Source organism: Podarcis liolepis (assembly GCF_965112155.1).
Source record: "Podarcis liolepis genome assembly, chromosome: 4".
Taxonomy (NCBI): Eukaryota; Metazoa; Chordata; class Lepidosauria; order Squamata; family Lacertidae; genus Podarcis; species Podarcis liolepis.
Genome location: NC_139558.1, coordinates 24,154,136 through 24,172,757, shown reverse-complemented (window position 1 = coordinate 24,172,757; position 18,622 = coordinate 24,154,136). Strand labels below are relative to the sequence as shown.

At 41.9% G+C, this 18,622-nt stretch overlaps 1 protein-coding gene across 10 annotated transcripts in view; it reads left to right on the top strand.

Moving 5' to 3' along the window:
- NALCN (sodium leak channel, non-selective) overlaps positions 1–15,049 on the top strand; it is a 191,064-nt gene extending 176,015 nt beyond the window's left edge. For 8 of the 10 annotated variants that reach the window (XM_083501008.1, XM_083501004.1, XM_083501002.1 and 5 more), the window contains 7 exons: positions 1,176–1,308; positions 4,138–4,253; positions 5,202–5,359; positions 6,254–6,404; positions 8,808–8,957; positions 9,609–9,726; positions 11,133–15,049. In XM_083501008.1, coding sequence (XP_083357134.1) covers positions 1,176–1,308; positions 4,138–4,253; positions 5,202–5,359; positions 6,254–6,404; positions 8,808–8,957; positions 9,609–9,726; positions 11,133–11,326 — 1,020 coding nt within the window. In that variant the 3' untranslated portion in view covers positions 11,327–15,049. Of the gene's footprint in view, positions 1–1,175; positions 1,309–4,137; positions 4,255–5,201; positions 5,360–6,253; positions 6,405–8,807; positions 8,958–9,608; positions 9,727–11,132 lie in introns of those variants that run through there. The other 2 variants (XR_014525549.1, XM_083501001.1) reach the window with 2 other exon arrangements.
- Positions 15,050–18,622: the final 3,573 nt, after the last annotated feature.

Here is an 18,622-nt window from a genome sequence, read left to right as displayed (position 1 = left end):
GCGCCAGGCGAACTTCCCTAGGGAGAGCATTCCACAGTTGGGGAGCCACCACAGAAAAGGCCCCATTCTCTTGTCACCCTCCGAACCTCACTTGGAGGGGGCACACAAAAAAGGGCCTCAGATGATGAACGCAGCGTCCGGGACGGTTTATATGGGCAGAGGCAGTTTATTTAGTAAAGCTGTGAATATATAGATAGAAAAGATTGAGATATAGCAGGAAGTTTAGGTCAGACAAATGAAATACAGTGGTGCCTCGCAAGACGAAATTAATTTTTCCGCAAGTTTTTTCTTCTTGCGAGTTTTTCGTCTTGTGAAGCACGGTTTCCCATAGGAATGCATTGAAAATCAATCAATGCGTTCCTATGGAGACCATCCGGGGACAGAGGGGAAGCGCCGCGGGCCTTCCCCTCTGTCCCCGGACCTGTTTTAAAGCAAGGGAAGGGGCAGCGGGGGGAATCGCTTCTCCCCGTTGCCGCCCCTTGGTTCAAAAGGGGTCCGGGGACAGAGGGGAAGGTGCGCGCGCGCCTTCCCCTCTGTCCCCGGAGATTGCGGGGCTGGCAACGGGGAGAAGTGATCTTCTCCCCGCCGCCCCTTGCTTCAAAAGAGGTCCGGGGTGCGGGGGCAAGCTTCGTTTTGCGAAGCAAGCCCATAGGGAAATTCGTCTTGCGAAGCAACTCGAAAACGAAAAAACCTTTCGTCTTGCGAGTTTTTCGTCTCGCGAGGCGTTCGTCTTGGGGGCACCACTGTAGGTTCTTCACCGCTGGCTGTGAGAAAAATAGGTTATGGTTTGATAGGGAGGCATGCAATGGACGGGGGCAGGGAGGGAGGGTTATGTATCCTGCATCAGGGCACCCCTTTTGCTGTTAAAAATGGAGACCTTCATCACTCTTTCCACCTTACAGGGGCAGATCTTTTTTTTAAATTAAAAAAACAACACACGGATGTGCCGCGGTTGCATCCAGTTTGGCCCTCACTCTTGTCCTGACATACGCCTCAGAATGTTGTTACTATTGCTGCTCTTGCTGTCGTGTTAATGCCATCCTTGTTCCCTAATTGTGATACATACGTTTTAAGTGTATGCTTGTGCATATGTCGGTTAGTCACAAAAGAAAAGGCAAAGAAGAGAAGAAGCAATCGTATATCCCTTTGAATTAATTAATTATTTTCCTTTGAAGGTTCAACCTCCTTTTTGTACTCCGGATAACAGAACATACTGGAAGACAGATTGTGGAAACTATGCTGGTGCTCTTATGTATTTCTGTTCATTTTATATCATCATTGCATACATAATGCTAAATTTACTTGTGGGTAAGTCACAAATAGCCATTACTGTATATGTTTCAAACATACTTATTATATGTTTTATATATATATATATATATATACATATACCGTATTTTTCGCCCCATAAGACGCACCGGCCCATAAGACGCACCTAGATTTTTGGGGGGGAAATAAAGGAAAAAAAATTTATTTCCCCCCCAGGTGCGCTGCGCTACACCAGGAGCTTGGGGCGTGTGGAGCTCAGCGCGCCCCAAGCTTCTGCGTGCAGGCAAGGTCTCCGCTAGCGTGGGAGAGCCGGGCGCCTCTCCCAGGGCTAGCGGACTCCTGCCTGTCGCCCGAAGCACGGGGAGCCCTCGGGAGGGCTCCCCCTGCTTCGGGCGAGTGTCTGCAAGCCTCGCGCACCCGGCAGGAGGTCCCACCGGGTGCGCGAGGCTTGGGGCGGCAGCGGACTTCTAGCTTCTAGGTGCGCGCAAGCAGTCCGCTGCCGCCCCAAGCCTGGCGCACCCGGCAGGAGGTCCCACCGGGTGCGCGAGGCTTGGGGCGGCAGCGGACTGCTTGCGCGCACCTAGAAGCTAGCAGTCCGCTGCCGCCCCAAGCCTGGCGCACCCGCAGGAGGTCCCACCGGGTGCGCCAGGCTTGGGGCGGCAGCGGACTGCTAGCTTCTAGGTGCGCGCAAGCAGTCCGCTGCCGCCCCAAGCCTGGCGCACCCGGTGGGACCTCCTGCGGGTGCGCGAGGCTTGGGGCGGCAGCGGACTTCTAGCTTCTAGGTGCGCGCAAGCAGTCCGCTGCCGCCCCAAGCCTGGCGCACCCCCTGCCGGGTGCGCCAGGCTTGGGGCGGCATCGGACTGCTTGCGCGCACCTAGAAGCTAGCAGTCCGCTGCCGCCCCAAGCCTGGCGCACCCGGTAGGACCTCCTGCGGGTGCGCCAGGCTTGGGGCGGCAGCGGACTGCTAGCTTCTAGGTGCGCGCAAGCAGTCCGCTGCCGCCCCAAGCCTCGCGCACCCGGTGGGACCTCCTGCCGGGTGCGCCAGGCTTGGGGCGGCAGCGGACTGCTTGCGCGCACCTAGAAGCTAGAAGTCCGCTGCCGCCCCAAGCCTCGCGCACCCGGTGGGACCTCCTGCCGGGTGCGCGAGGCTTGCAGACACTCGCCCGAAGCAGGGGGAGCCCTCCCGAGGGCTCCCCGTGCTTCGGGCGACAGGCTGCCGCCCCAAGCCTCGCGCACCCGGTGGGACCTCCTCCTTGCTCCTGGCCCTCCTCCTTGCTCAAGAGGTCAAGACACGAAAGCTTTAGGAACTAATCCACACCTAATGACCCACCTAAGTGGTACTCAGAATATCACTCAAGAAATCACTCAAGATATCCCTCAAGTAATTAAGGAACAAAAGAAGAAAAGGCACACTAACCTGGGAACTTCCTCTCTGCCCAGAACGTTTGAGGCTATACACCACACCCCCTCAACAGTATTTATAGGAACTCAAACACTGAGACCCTGCTCTGTTCCAGTAACAAGAAGCCGAAAGCACCAGCCTGAAGATGACGAGTGAGACCTCGTCGAAACGTCGCCTAGACACCCCAACTCTTACACGGGAAGACACCCGAAGACACCAAAACCTGCATTCCTGTACCCGTGAAAATCTACGAAAGCAAATATATATATATATATATATATATATATATATATATATATATACACACGGTAATTTGCCCTTTGGTCCCCCTGAGGGGACAAAACTATAAATAAAATAATTGAATTAGCAACATGACTGCAACGATCAGCTAACTGAAAAATTAAAAAGTAGCATCAGTTTGGGACTGCAAAACAAAACCAATGAAACAACCCACAAAGACCTGACAGGTATTTCAGAAGCTTTCTGAATGTGAATCTGTTTTAAACAACTGTCCTGGTGGACCTCTCTAGGAAATGAAATTCCATAAAGAAGGCGCCATCACTGGAAGACCTCACCTCAGCATATGGAGTATGCTTTTTTAAGTATTAGTACTGTATTTGCCCGAATATAAGCCGCACCTGAATATAAGCTGCACCTTTAAAATTGGGGGGGGGGGAGAGAGAAAAAAAGAAAAAATACCTGAATATAAGCCACTCCATTCCTCACTGCTCCTGGCTGCATACTGGGGGGGAATGCACTGCGTTTTCGGCGGCCTTTCCCCTTCCTTGCTGTCTCTCTTTCCGGCCCTGGGGGAGGACGGGGGACTACAAAAGGAGCAGGCACCGCTTTGCTGCGTTCCTGGCGCTGTTTGCCCCCACGCTCCTGGCTGCATACCGTAAGGTCGCGAATATAAGCTGCACTTTAACTTTTCACGGTCGGGATTTGGGGGGAAAGTGAGGCTTATATTCAGGCCAATACTTAGAAGACCAACACACCCAATTTTTGAAATCTTTCAATAAAACAATGAAGTCTTGTTTAACATTTGAAAAACCTAGCTGCCATTTCTTTTTGTATAAAGTTATTGGTTTAGCAATATAGGAGCAAATATGTTTTAGTATGTTTTAGTAAGAACGCTGACTTGTAAAAAGATGTCTATTGGAAGACAAATTATTCCTACCTTGTATTTGCATATGAAAATAACACTGCAGAAGGCTTTTCAGTTTGCCTTTATTGAGTTTGTTCAGTGTTCCCAGAAGCCAGTAGAACACTTCCATATTTAAAGTTGAAGCATATTAGATTCTAACTAATACTGTTAGATTGACTTGTCTAAATAAAGGCAAGCCTATTAATATAAATATAGCATTTTGTACATTTTTGCCAACATCATGAATACAAATGAATTCCTTAATAGATTATATCCTTGTTTAATGCCCATGTCATCTTAAAGATGTTTCTGTTTTCCGTAGCTATAATTGTGGAAAATTTCTCGCTGTTTTATTCTACGGAGGAAGACCAGCTCTTAAGTTACAATGATCTTAGACATTTCCAAATTATATGGAACATGGTTGATGACAAAAGAGAGGTAATAACCTAATTCACTATAATTCCACGAGTCTTATTTAGTTGCTGCTCTATTAATTAATTGCTAGGAAGGAGAAGTAAATGCAGTTTTCCAAAAGGGAATGCAATAGCTGCTCCCATTTCACTTTATACGGGGTAGTAGAGGAGTCCTTTCCAACATCAGTTCCTTTCAGTCTTTGTGCTCAAGCACTGTGGAGCTTCAGAACTGTGAATGGATTTTGTTATGTACTGAAGTTCTCACCCTGGGCCAGCAGGGGAATACTGTAAATAGTTTTCACTCAGGTCCGCATATGCAAATAAGGAATTGAAAGTGACGTTCAGTGATTGGATAGTTACAGAAATTGTTACTGTTGCTTTGTAGTTGAGCTGTCTATAAGCAAGTTGGCTGAACCCTTCAGTTCTGTTCTGTTCTGGCCTGTGAATAAACAAGAGCTGTCTGAAGAATCACTGTGCCGTCTGATATGTTCACCCACAACTTAACAGATTTACTTCAGAGTCAGGGTACATGTGGCCTTCAAAATATTGCTGGCCTACATTCGCATTATTCCTGATCACAGGGCATGCTGGTTGAGGCAAATGGGCCTTGGAATTGAGCAGCTTCTGGGAGGCCAAAGGTTGTCTACCCCTGGCTTACACCCTTGACCTATAGATCACTATCTACAAAAATGAACAGTTTGGCTGAACTCCTTCATGGGTCATATCCAACACTAGTGTCCCAATAGCACAGCAGACACCCACTTACGCAGTACATCTCCCTGTGCACCCTCAAAAATCTGCTCCAGAGGGTTGGAGAACCCCCTGGAAACAGATCTGAAGGACACATGGGGAGAGGAAAGGGAAGTTCTGTTGCACAGGCAGCATTCCATGCATGCAGCATTAGCTATTTTGGTGACAGCTCATGAAGGGTTTGACCAGTACCAATAATGGAGAAGTTCTGCCTTCTTTTCAGGGAGTGATTCCTACCTTCCGAGTCAAGTTTTTGCTGAGGTTGCTGCGTGGAAGGTTGGAGGTGGATCTGGACAAGGATAAACTCTTGTTCAAGCACATGTGCTATGAAATGGAGAGGCTGCATAATGGGGGAGATGTAACATTCCACGATGTACTGAGGTATGTCAGATGGCACACAAAATCAATTGTAGTTTAGTTGCAGATATTTTCTGTAAACTATAAAACAGATTACCAATATCAGTGCTATTTTTTAGAAAAAGAGGTGCTGGAACTTGCCATGAATGCATCCCGTGTTCTCTTACAATGGCAATGGTGCCCACCTGAGAGATGCCGGAACTGAGTTCCAGCTGAAAAAAAGCCCTGAATACAATCACGTTTATAGGGTTTATAGAAAATATTAACTGAGAAGCATATCAGATTTTACTCAATGCTGATTTTTCTAATGTGTATCTAGAAGTCCAATTCAAACTATAATAAAAGTCCAATTTTATTATATAAAGTCCAATTCATCATATAATAACTGCAGCTTTCAGCTGTCTTTTTTTGGCTGTGTGAACTTGATTGGATAAAGAGTGTTTTATTATCAAGGAAGGCAAATTTAGCATATAACAGTGACCACTTCCATGGAAAAAAGAACTTTCCCTGTTAAAAACACCCCAATCCAGGGAACTTCTGCATCATGATGAGAGCTGACACCAGTTTAGGAAGTCACAAAAAAGCCAATCAGTACTGTCAGAGCAGAGAATGTTGATGCATATCTCCAGTGCAGGATTTGGGCAGCTTGCACAGTTGAACATACTTGTGTACAGAAACCTGTTTTCATTGCACATGCACTTCTCTGTAATGGGGTTGGCTGTTTAATGTCTTCGCCACTTTTCACTGTATCATAAATCCATATATCCTTAGGTCATCGGATGACCCTTTAAGAGCAAAATAAACACCTTATTTTCAAATCAAGTATATGATACACTTGCTATTACTTTCCTTTTATAAAGAACATGTTTTTTTTAAAAAAACTCATTATTATTATTGTTTATTATAATTTTTTTCCAGCATGCTCTCCTACAGATCTGTTGACATCAGGAAAAGTCTTCAGCTGGAAGAACTGCTTGCTAGGGAACAACTGGAATACACCATAGAAGAAGAAGTAGCCAAACAGACTATCCGCATGTGGTTGAAAAAGTGCTTGAAGCGCATTAGAGCAGTAAGTTTAATGAGGAAAACACAGAAAGCCTGTAGCATACCCTTCCTCGTTGTGTAGAACATGCTGCATTTTATTTTCATACTAGAGAGCTGTCAATTATTTGGAAAACATTATTCAAGCTTCTTAGCCTTCTCAGTCATGTAGTGCTTATAATACGGGGGTCCTATTTATTTATTTATTTATTTACCAGCGTCACTGGTGCTTTACATACTGTATTTTTCGCTCTATAAGACTCACCTTTTCCCTCCTAAAAAGTAAGTGGAAATGTGTGTGCGTCTTATGGAGCGAATGCAGGCTGCGCAGCTATCCCAGAAGCCAGGAACAGCAAGAGGGATCGCTGCTTTCATTGCACAGTGATCCCTCTTGCTGTTCTGGCTTCTGAGATTCAGAATATATTTTTTCCTTGTTTTCCTCCTCCAAAAACTAGGTGCGTCTTATGGTCTGGTGCGTCTTATAGAGCGAAAAATACGGTAATCAAAAAAGACACAAGGAGCCGAGAATTAAGATGTGGACAACAGAGGAGAAAGAGAAAGGAAAGGCAGATAACTATAACAGAAGGATCATGAGTGACAGCAGGAGAGTGTAGTAGAATGTTGCATGGAGATATGAATGATGGGTGGCAGGAGTTGGTTGAGAAAGTCAGAGTTAAAAGGAGTGAGGTGAAAAATGAGGACTGTATGATCAGAGAGGGGCATTGGTACATTGGTGCAAAGCTTGGAGGGTCAGGAGTACCAGGTTAGATTAGTAAATTACAAATGTTTTCTGGTCTGGAGTAATGGTAGTTTATCAGATTTTGCCCCCCACATGCATCTTGTAAATTACACAGTCAAGTAGATAAATGAAGAATCCTCTTGCTCTCTATAAATCAGTGAATGGAGGCAGCAGGTTGCTTGGGGAAATATTAAGGAAAGTTTGGACAGCTGAGTGATTGACCCTAATGACTTTCATGCACCCAGGCCCATGTCAGGGACCACTGCAACATCACCATAGCAATTAGTGATGGCAGCATATTTTGGAAATGGGGGTTTCAAAATACAAGCTCCCTCAGTTTAAAAATCTGCACACTATTATGAACCAAGCCAAACACTGCTCCAAGTTTTGACTTGTTTTATACAGTGGTACCTCGCAAGACGAAAAGAATCCGTTCTGTGATTCTCTTCGTCTAGCGGTTTTTTCGTCTTGCGAAGCAAGCCCATTGACGGATTAGCGAATTAGCGCTATTAGCGGCTTTTAGCGGCTTATCTGCTGATCGGATCAGCTGATAAGCGGCTTAGCGGCTTAGAAAAAGGGGGGGAGGGGAAAAAACCAGCAGGAACTCGCAAGACATTGTCGTCTTGCGAAGCAAGCCCATAGGAAATTCGTTTTGCGAAGCACCTCCAAAACGGAAAACTCTTTCGTCTAGCGAGTTTTCTGTCTTGCAAGGCATTCGTCTTGCGGGGCACCACTGTAATGACTTGGTAGCAGCCCTCCGTCTGTCCTAGAATCCCCTACCTCCCCTGCCCCTTTACCAAGTTGCAACTCAGGCAAGGAAAGCTGGTGATTGTTTCTGACTACAGTGACAGTGTCTTGACATGCCTTGTCTGGAAAGTCCGGAAAGTGAAGTTTTTTAATTCCTTCTCGAGTGTATTTTGTTGTTGTTGACAATGACGATAGCTGATAACACTGATCCCAAATAAATACTTGTAAAAAGAATGCTTTCTCTTATTTGAAATTTGGTGGAGGACCATTAAAAATATGTTCTCTCCCAGTCTGGAAAAGGACATACCTTCATTGGGGGGCAGGGATTAGAGTTGTTTTCCAAATTTGTATTCATTGACGCTGAAAGCACTCCACTTTCAAGTTGGTAAAGGAAAAGGGCCATCCTAAAAAATTCCATCCTAAAAAATTCTCGGATTTTGGATTTTGTTCCAATTCTTCCTACAACTCACAAACAAGCATAGAAAGCTTTATCTTTCCAGTTAGCGCAATAATGGATATATCCATTCTGCTTCTCTCTTTTTTTGCACACATTGTCATTGATACATAAAAATGGTACAACACGAAAGTCACACTTTGTAGTTATCTAAGGGAGTTTCTATTATCACTTTGTTAATTTTATCTAGTGTCTAATTTAAAAATCACTGAAACCAGTTAACTTCAATAGCCTCCAGATGAGTTCTATAAAAGCTTAGTTCTTCTCCCTGATCATTTTATTTTAAATGTCTCTTTCAATAGTCTCATAAAGCAGATTGAAATAAAATTAAACGGTGTAAGCAGCTTTATGAAAATGACTACAAAGGAAAAGTCCACTGTAACTGTGAATAATATAAAGGGAATGTAGAGCAGACAAGAGCAAATCTCAATTTTTGAAGAATACTTGTTTGAAAAGATCCAGTGATAATTATACTTATTATCTTTTTATAGAAACAGCAGCAGTCATGCAGCATTATCCATAGTCTCCGAGAGAGTCAACAACAGGAGCTTAGCCGTTTCCTAAATCCACCAAGCATTGAGACAACACAACCAAGTGAAGACATGAATGCTAATAACCAGGATAACAGTACACAGCCTGAGGTACAGTTATTCTCAGGTCCTCAATGTATTGGCCTAAACCAGTGGGTTAAGATAAATCATGATTCCTCATGTTCTCTGTGCAGGCACAAATATGGGGAAATCTGTGCCTGTGCAGAGCATCTTTGGAATATTCTAGAGCTTTTAGGGTGGCTGGATACAGACACAAGCTTAAAGAAGAGTCACTTTGTGAAGAACATTGTCTTGATATCCTGAGCTAAGGAAACTAGGCCTATAGTTGTTGTTGTTGTTGTTGTTGTTGTTGTTCTTCTTCTTCTTCTTCTTCTTCTTCTTCTTCTTCTTCTTCTTCTTCTTCTTCTTCTTCTCCACCTCCTCCTCCTCCTCCTCCTCACCCGTGGTTTCAGTTTTGCATTTTCCCAGTTCTACAGTCTTCACAATATGAAATGACTGGGATCAGATCCAGCCATCCTTTACTTCATTAGCCTACCGTAAACAGTGTCATAGTGAGTGAGGTGGATACTCATTGTGCTCCGGAATAAAGTATCCTAAAATATTCCCAGCTACCATGAGCATAATTCTTTCTAGTGAATCAGAAACAACAAAATAAAGATCAGAAACCAAAAGGCCTTGCTTGTGTTCTTTGAAGCTTCAGATACTATGCACTTAAACACTGTTCTCTTTTGTTCTATTCAGATGAGTAGTCAACAACAGCTCCTTAGTCCAACGCTCTCTGACAGAGGTGGATATCGGCAAGACTCTACTGATGGTGGTAAACCTCAGCGGAAGTTTGGACAATGGCGTTTGCCATCAGGTAGGTGAAGATTGTCATGAATGACACCAAAAAGAATTCTAAATGGAACCTGGAGCTCTAGTTACTGATAGAACTCAGAAAAGTGCCATAAGAGGGCATGCATCCTCACTGGAGGATTCTGCAGCAGTAGATTTCAGACTGACTACAGCTACACTAGAAACAGAAGAGAACAGTCATTCCAGATTTCTCAGACAAGCTAGCCAAATCACATGCTGCTACAGGAGAAGAAAGGAAAATCATCATGGTCTTTAAGACCGGAGTGGGCTAGGAGTAGAGAAAAGGATGTAATTATTTTATAACTCCAAATTCAGTGATCAGTAAGACAACAAATGTGATCCAAAGCCAACCACCATTATTATTCCAGAAAATTTTTATTGTTAGTATAATTCTGTGCTGCATAGGATCCTGATGCCATTGAGGAAACACACACATACAAATGTTCTAGATTAAGGTAAGTAGCCGTGTTGGTCTGATGTAGTTGAAATAAATTAAAAAATTGTCCAGTAGCACCTTAGAGACCAACTAAATTTGTTCTGGGTATAAGCTTTCATGTGCATGCACACTTCTTTAGATACACTGTTTAGGTGTACCTGAAGAAGTGTGCGTGCACACTGTTTCAGTGTATCTGAAGAAATGTGCATGCACACGAAAGCTTATGCCTAGAACAAACTTTGTTTGTCTCTAAGGTGCTACTGGACAATTTTTTAATTTATTTACACATACAGAGGGTTTTTTATGTGTTTAAAAAAATCCACAACTTATTGGAGCCAACTGAAGCTCCTAGGTCAAAATATGCTAGAGTAAATCATTCAACAAAATATATTTTAAGAAAAGTAGTTATGGAGTACCTCTTCCAATGGCGTCCCTAACAATGGAAGTCCATAGGGAAAGTAATAAGTGTGTGCAATTTTTGGTCTTTTAAACATCAGAGCAATATGGACCTGCATAGGCTTAACCATATACATAGCTACTGCCTCTAAGACCAACAGTAACTTAAGCTAAGCATGAGCTTCATTGCTGTGCTGAACACATAAAGAGTCTTAAGTGTGCCAAAGCTGCAGTTCTGGGCTGTTTTAAGTAGATCAGTTCAGTCTTAGGACATTTTCCTGCACTTGGTATTAGTTGATGCTTTTTTCACATTTGTAATGCTTTTGTACCTGAAACCTAAACTAGTTGAAATAAATTGAAGGTTTAGAAATTGCTCTCTTTCCTCTTCTGTACTACTGTATATTAACAAGGTAGAATGCAAGGTAAATGCATTTACAACACAATGTAGTGTTTGAGCATATCAAATGCATTTTTAATGTGAAAAGCTCTTGGTTTGCATGGAACCATCCCCACTACTCCAGATAACCGAGTGAGATACATATTTGCACTAGTAAGTTGTCTTCTGTTTAATTCCCTAGCTCCAAAGCCATTAAGCCATTCGGTGTCTTCAGTCAACTTACGGTTTGGTGGCCGTACAACCATGAAGTCTGTTGTGTGCAAGATGAATCCCATGTCAGATGTGGCTTCTTGTGGATCAGAAGTCAAGAAATGGTGGACAAGACAGCTCACTGTGGAGAGTGATGAGAGTGGTGAAGACCTGCTTGATATCTGATTGGGAAAAGATGCCATTTCAAATCACACTTATGCAACATTCCTTGGGAATTAAATCGTTTTCTTGGTTTTTAAATTGCAGTTCCTATTGACTGATCATTTATATCAAGAGAAGCCTTCAACTTGACAAGATATACGACTTACTTATTTTTTAATCCTTATGTGATTATTAATGTAAGAGAAAACAGCAAAAAAAAAGGTTGTGTTCATAAAAAGCAAAGACAGTTTTGTTTCATTTTTCCCTCAGACACAAGAATCATTAGTTTAGCTCCCGGATCTCAGCAGGGCTTTCGGTCTTTCAACAGCCCCTCTACGTCACATCCCAAGCTGGTTTTTAGATTTGGTGGGTCTTTAAAACTGGATTGATGTTGCTTGGTCCAAATTGGGAGGGATTATAAACCAATAGCTGTTGTCGAAAAAATGGGCATGCAATTCTGCCACAGTTCTTTACAATTCAAAAATATAGGCAATGATGTGAGGACTTTATGGGAGAAATTTGCTGTGAAACTCAAAAAATACCCCAAAGAAAATATTCGTATGGAAATGTTGTGAGTCTTATTGTTTCAGTACTTTATAGCTTTTGTTTTAGACAGACAGGCAAACATAATTTATTCATAGTTATGTGCTTTTGTTTATGGATGCCAATTGGTTGATTTATTTTTCTTTGTTAACTTGTGAGTGTTGCTTTTGTCTATAAACAAAATAGTTTGTAAGGAGGATGCTATTGGGGGGAAATCAAGTCCTCACAGGGCATCTGCAATCCTACATAACTAAGGAAATAGACCTGATTGCAGCCAGTGTTTCATATTTGAGAAGTTTCACTGTATGCATTCAGAGGACTTGTATAAGTGTTGCTTCTGCCCTAGTCAACACTTAACCTAGCCCGGAAATGATCATCACATAGGGTACGATGTCATTGTTTTTGATCTTTTTTCTAGCCTTCTGCCTAACCTGTATTAATATTGATGAACAGCCTGTAGAGATCAGCAGGGAATTCATTCTAAATGAAAGCACTTTTACAATATACAGATTTTGACTTGCAGATAGCTAGCTTTTTTAAAATATGCAAGATGTAGGATAGTTTCTTTTAGCATATCAGAAAATGACTAATTGGGTTTTATAATCATTTTTAATTGTTACCGTGAAGAACTGAACATGAATGCACAGCTGTTCTGCCCTTACACCTGCTGAATAGGTTTCGAGCACTGTAATCTCTAGCAACATCCATCACTTAAGGTTGGGACAAGGACAGTCAAAGCCTGGGTTGGGTTCATTGTCACCTCTCTGTAGGTCCTTCTAAACAAGTGTTTGTAGCTGTCTGAACTAAGGACTCTGGCTGTTTAAGGAAGAAGCTGGGATTCTCCTATGTGCAGTCCTACGTGTTTTGATGTAGGATGCAGCACCCATACATCACTCGAAGCACATCCAGAAAAGCAGCCTACTCACAAAAGTCTGGTTTTGTGCTTGATTACTCTTGCTTATTAAGTAAATAAGTTTTATTAAATAAACTAAAAAACCTTATTGTTTAGATCAGTGATTTCTAAACTCCCCCCATGCACCACTTGTTGCTTCTTTTGTTTCTTATATTGTTTTATTATTGTAATACAATAAAATAAAAGAAATAAATAAGAAATTGAAATGCCATTAAGCATCAATATAAAAAGTTAATGTGGACATGCCATGGACCACCGGAATAAAGCTTGTGGGCCACTGGTGGTCCACAGACCACAGTTGGGAACCCCTGGTTTAGATAATTCGCTGTGTAAAGGACATCACTATTATATTTTTAAAGTATCTTAGTCATGCAATGCTGACATATAAATTATGCCATTTATCAATTTCCTTGTCCTTATGTACACTGGAAGTGTCATTTTTAATTTTTATAACTATGATACAAACTGTGTTTGATAAGGGGTTGGATGCAGATGACATGTTAGAGAAGCAAGACACTTGGCAGTTTTTAAAATTCAGATTACTTGGATAAATGTGAAGTCTGTTGAATTAAAGATACCCTGTGTGTGGAGTGGCAGCAAACAGAACATGCGGGAGCAAATAATAATAATAATAATACTTAATAAACAAATTTATAAATTGCTTCATAGCATGAAGCGACTGAAGTGGTGTACAACCTAAAAACTAAAAACAATAAAACCATCCCTTTAAATTAAAAAAACAATAAAACAATTTCTGCAGATAACATTTCAGTATGCATCAAGATACCACACAGAGATGCATAGGATACAGTAGCTCCAGGGGAGAGTTAAAGGTACCAAAAACCTTTAAAATAAGTCAGAGGGAAACTGGCCACTGATCTCCTATAACAGCTAAATAGAAAATGAGCAATCCCAGTAATGAGGATCCAGCCACCAACAGGGGAAAATGACCTGTCCAGGGGAAAGGAAGAAAAAGACAATCATTTTTGTGGCTCTGATTCTGTATTTGCAAAATTAATTTGCAAACAAGTTTATGAAGAACCTATTTTGGCTACTTCTGAAAGGCAACTCACCCAACCTCCATACAATTGCATATATAACCTCCATACAACTGCATATATAAAATTAAAATAGCCTGGTTTGTAAATACAAAATGGATTGACTTGCGTTTGCACTGAGATAAGTATAATAGGTACTCCAAGATAAAAGTTTGTGAGATGTTTTGGAACGAACATCAAATCAATTTGCTAATACTACCAGCAAGTGGAATACTCCCTTGTATGTTTTGTTTACCACTTTCTATGTTACTCAAGAAATACTGAGCACAAGTGTGCAGCATATAAGAGATGTTTTAACATTTCAAACTTCAGTCATGTTCTTCATTCGTTTAGCATATTTTTGTAATGTCATAAAAGAAGAAGAAAATGCCATTTTCTGGCATTACTGAGGCTGTGATTGTATGCTAACCTATCTAGAAGCCCCACCCAATATAGTGAGTCATACTTCCAAGCACACAAGCATTGGATTTCACTTAAAAGTAATCACTGAACTTCTTCAGTATAGCTGCATGTCATACAGGTAGCACGACCAAACAGTGATGAATAATAGCCATCTTATTACTTCTACAATACAATTAAATGTATTGTGAGAGGCAGGGGGGAATGGCAGGGTTCTGACACCTTCATACAAACAACAGTGCTTTTAGGATTTTATATCTGCTTCCCAACCTCAGCTACCTTGGGATGGGACCTTTGCCACTACCATTATTTCCTATGGAAATTATGTTGCACTACCATGGCCTGGCCTGGATCTTCTAAGACGCACCAGAAACATAAGGTTTCATGAATAAAACAGGAACTTTAACAACTTGGAAATTGTCCATGTTCTTTAGTAGCTTTATGGACAAAAACCCAGCAACAATGAATGATAAGAGCTGTTTTGGGTTTTACTCCTGCTTTTGCTTTTAATGCAAAATGTATTTGAATCAATAGAAGGATTTCCATTCTCAGTCTACCCTTTGGCCACATGTTATTTTAAACGCTATGGCCTTTAGCGCATTATGATGTACTCATCTGAGTGTGTATTTCACTGTTTAGATTAAGAAGAAGTCGAAGTCCCTGTGATGTTGTTTCTTAAGTCTGTGCATTCTGTTGTTTAAACTAGATTGCAGCAAAGATCTACAGAAAATGTCACTCCGGTCATTTTTGAGGACAACATTTTGTCTTTTTCTTTTTTGTCTATTTGAACTTAAGGTCTGTACAAAAAAATAAAAATAAAAACCTAAGCTGACAGCAGGAGGGTTGTTGGGTTTATAAAATATGTTTTCTTGAACTTTCAATAACGTGCTGAATTGCAGAACCTTTCTGAGTTGTTTCTATGGCAAATGTTCTTTTTCAACCTCTGGCAAGCATTAGCCCTTTGCCATACGGTGTCAAGAAAAGGCAGTTGCTTCCAGTAACACCTTCCTTCACATTTTCATTCTTGATTCATTTGCTACATATTATTCACAGGTTCAAGGCAGTATTTCACAATTTTATTTTGCTAGTGCAGTTTGCCAGTCGTTTGGGATTTCCTTTTTCAGTCAACAGAGTCACCCAGTCCTACGGAATGTTAGGCCAACAGAGATTCATCAGACACCTCCTGTTTAAACCTTTAAACACCTACTGAAAACCTTTCTATGCCACCAAGAGTATTGCAGGTAATTTTTTTAAAAAAATCATCTTTCTGTAATGGTTAGTTGATGACCTCCGATTTTCAATTTTTACATGGTTTTTATTACGTGTAGATATTGTAAACCGCTTTAATGTTATTTATGATATATATAAACATTTAGATAAATGAATGAAATATGTTCTGAACCCCACGAAGCAAAATGTGTAGAGGGGGCTCCAAACGCAGATGGGTAGATTTGCTACATTTTGAAGTTAGGCACATTGCTCCCTGCCCCATAAGAACATAAATCAAGAATATCAAACTGTACCATAGTTCCCAGGGTACTCCTAATTGTTCTGCCGCAGCACCTACCAGCTGGCATGGTCGCAAAGGAAGAGTACCAGATTATGATCCTGACAGTAACTCAATGCAGCATCATTCCTAAATCCAGCAAACTCATCTTAGGCAACTCTTTGGGTTTGTGCTTTGCTCCTTGGCCTATAGCTGACTTTCTCCCATGTGTCCATCAGCTGAAACTACAGCCCATCTCCATCTCTATACAGCAACCATCCGGCCCCATCTGCTACAGTGCAGAGCTGGAATATTGTAAGCTACAGCAGGTTTGGAGGTGGGGAAACAGGAGATTGCACCTCTGTGGACAAAGCTGCACCTGCCATCTGCTGAGCATCTATTCAAAGCACTGGAGGCCCCCACCTGGCTGGCTCCTGAGTCGGCAGCCTGGCAACGCACTAAACCTTTTAATTCTTCTCCAAACATCCTTCAAGCTCCTATGTCAGAAAATCATGCTGACCTGTCATTTACATTCAGCCAGATGTTGTCTGTATCTCTAGGATTTAGAGTTAATAATAAGCCATTTGGGTAACCCTTTTCCTAGTGTAATTCCATGCCGCAGATATCCATGTGTAAAGCTGTCTCTTGCGTTATTCAAGTCTTGCAAAGCAAAGGGGAACTTTTTCTAGAATTCAGCTGAGCTTCCTTAGATCTCAGGTACTCAGGGATTGGCAATGCTTGCCTTGTGTATTAAGCAAGCATTATAAGGCACCATTCTTTGCATTCTGAGCCAAAAAACAACCACAGGGAGTTCAGTAGCATCTCTACTGAGTAGATCTGCTGAGGATCAAGTTGCTGCTGATATGTGGTTGAGTTAGCACACATGCATTCATTGCTTCATAACTGCATTGTCAAGTGATTGCTTGAATGTGCGTGTCACTGAACAGGCCAAATACTACAGCCAGTGCATTTATATAATAATAATAATTTATTATTTCTTCCCCACCCATCCGATTGGGTTGCCTCGGCCACTCTGGGCAGCTTCCAACAGAATATAAAGAACACACATACATAAGACATTAAAAGCTTCCCAATACAGGGCTGCCTTCAGATATTTACAGAAGCTCGTATACAGTAATTGTTTATCTCTTTGGCATCTGACAGGAGGGCATTCCACAGGAAGGGTGCTGCTACCAAAAAGGCCCTCTATAACACCACCCAGATCAATATAGGTTTCCATGTTCAGCTGTGAGTCATTCACTGAAGGATGTACATGTACAGTGGTGCCTCGCAAGACGAAATTAATCCGTTCCGCGAGTCTCTTCGTCTAGCGGTTTTTTTGTCTTGCAAAGCAACCCTATTAGCGGCTTAGCGCTATTAGTGGTTTAGCGGCTAAAAGGCTATTAGCGGCTTAGAAAAGGGGGGAGGAGCGGAAAAAATCGCAAGACTCACAAGACTTTTTTGTTTTGCGAAGCAAGCCCATAGGGAAATTCGTCTTGCGAAGCGCATCGAAAAACGGAAAACCCTTTCGTCTAGCAGGTTTTTCGTCTTGCGAGGCATTCGTCTTGCGGGGCACCACTGTATGAGTGGCTCTGGATTTGTGAAAATTAAATTTTGCTATGGGAAATTGCCATTCTTTGAACACTAGAGGGCCAGCATTACCTTACAATGGACTCCTGCAAGCAGAAACACAAGCAGAAAACTTTTATCTTCATGATAGCAAAACATTTTTAAAGCTTTGTTCTAATAAGATTAGGGCTTCATATATGTGATCTGCATACAGGGTTTTGTAGTCATTCTTACCTGGACATTTCAACCATGTTTATGTAACACAATCCTTCTCTGGGGCACGGGTTAAGGCATTTTCAATATTTATCCATTTCCCCCAACTGTCCTTTCTTCTTACCTGTCATCACCACAAACTGAAAATTTTCTCTCTCCTCTCTGATTGGTTGTCTTTGAGGATCCCCATTTTCTTTTGTTTCAAGTTCCCCTCCTACAGGAAAATTGAGGTGACATTTATGACATGCAATTAACCTTGCAATTGTTCTTTCAGAATTTGCAAAGGAATTCTAGGATATTTTGGCTAGAGGAGTATAAGAAAGCCAGTTGTCAGGAGCAGCTCAAACACCTAATTTGATTTTGATCTGACAGGTTGATCTCTCTCCTAACCCAGGGTATGATTTTATTTCTACACTGTTTTAAGCTTTTGAGCTGGCTGCTGTTTTTCTGTCTCTGGTTAATATTTTTAAAGTGTGCAAAATAGCTGCTTGCTCATGAGTAGGGATGGAAGGAGCTGTCAGTTTTGGTCCTCTCAGTTTTACAGTTTTTAAATCTTCAATTCAGTTCTCTGAAGCAATTCGCGGATTTATATTTTTTAAAAGGAGTCCTCGTGAAAATGGGTCAGTGTTTTCATGTGAATTTCTTCTTATGGACACACTTTTGTATGCAGGCAATTTTTCCTGATACAATGCAAGTTTGTTATTTTTATGAACCTGTTTGTTTTCCATGCACATTTCCCTCTAAAATATTCATTTTTTTGGAAAACTTTGGTTGGAAAACTCCACAACAAAATTCAGCTCTCCACCTCTCCACCCCACATCCCTATTTATGAGTAGCCCAACTAATCATCAGCCTGGATGGGCTTCACTTAGACAAAGGTGGAGATGATGAAAGGCTGCAAGATACCAAACTCCTCCTGCAGGCTCCTAAGTCTCAAAGGAAGTCATTAAAACTGACTTTGCTAGCATGGCACCCTCCTGGATGCCAACTCCCATCAGCCCCAGACAGCACAGCCAACTGTTAAAAAGAGGAAGAGGCAGCCATTTGAGAAAGGATATCATGTGGCTCGGCTGGGTTATTTCCTTCCCATATGATGACAGGACAGAGAAGAAGGGGCAGCCTGCGTTCCTGAACAAGTC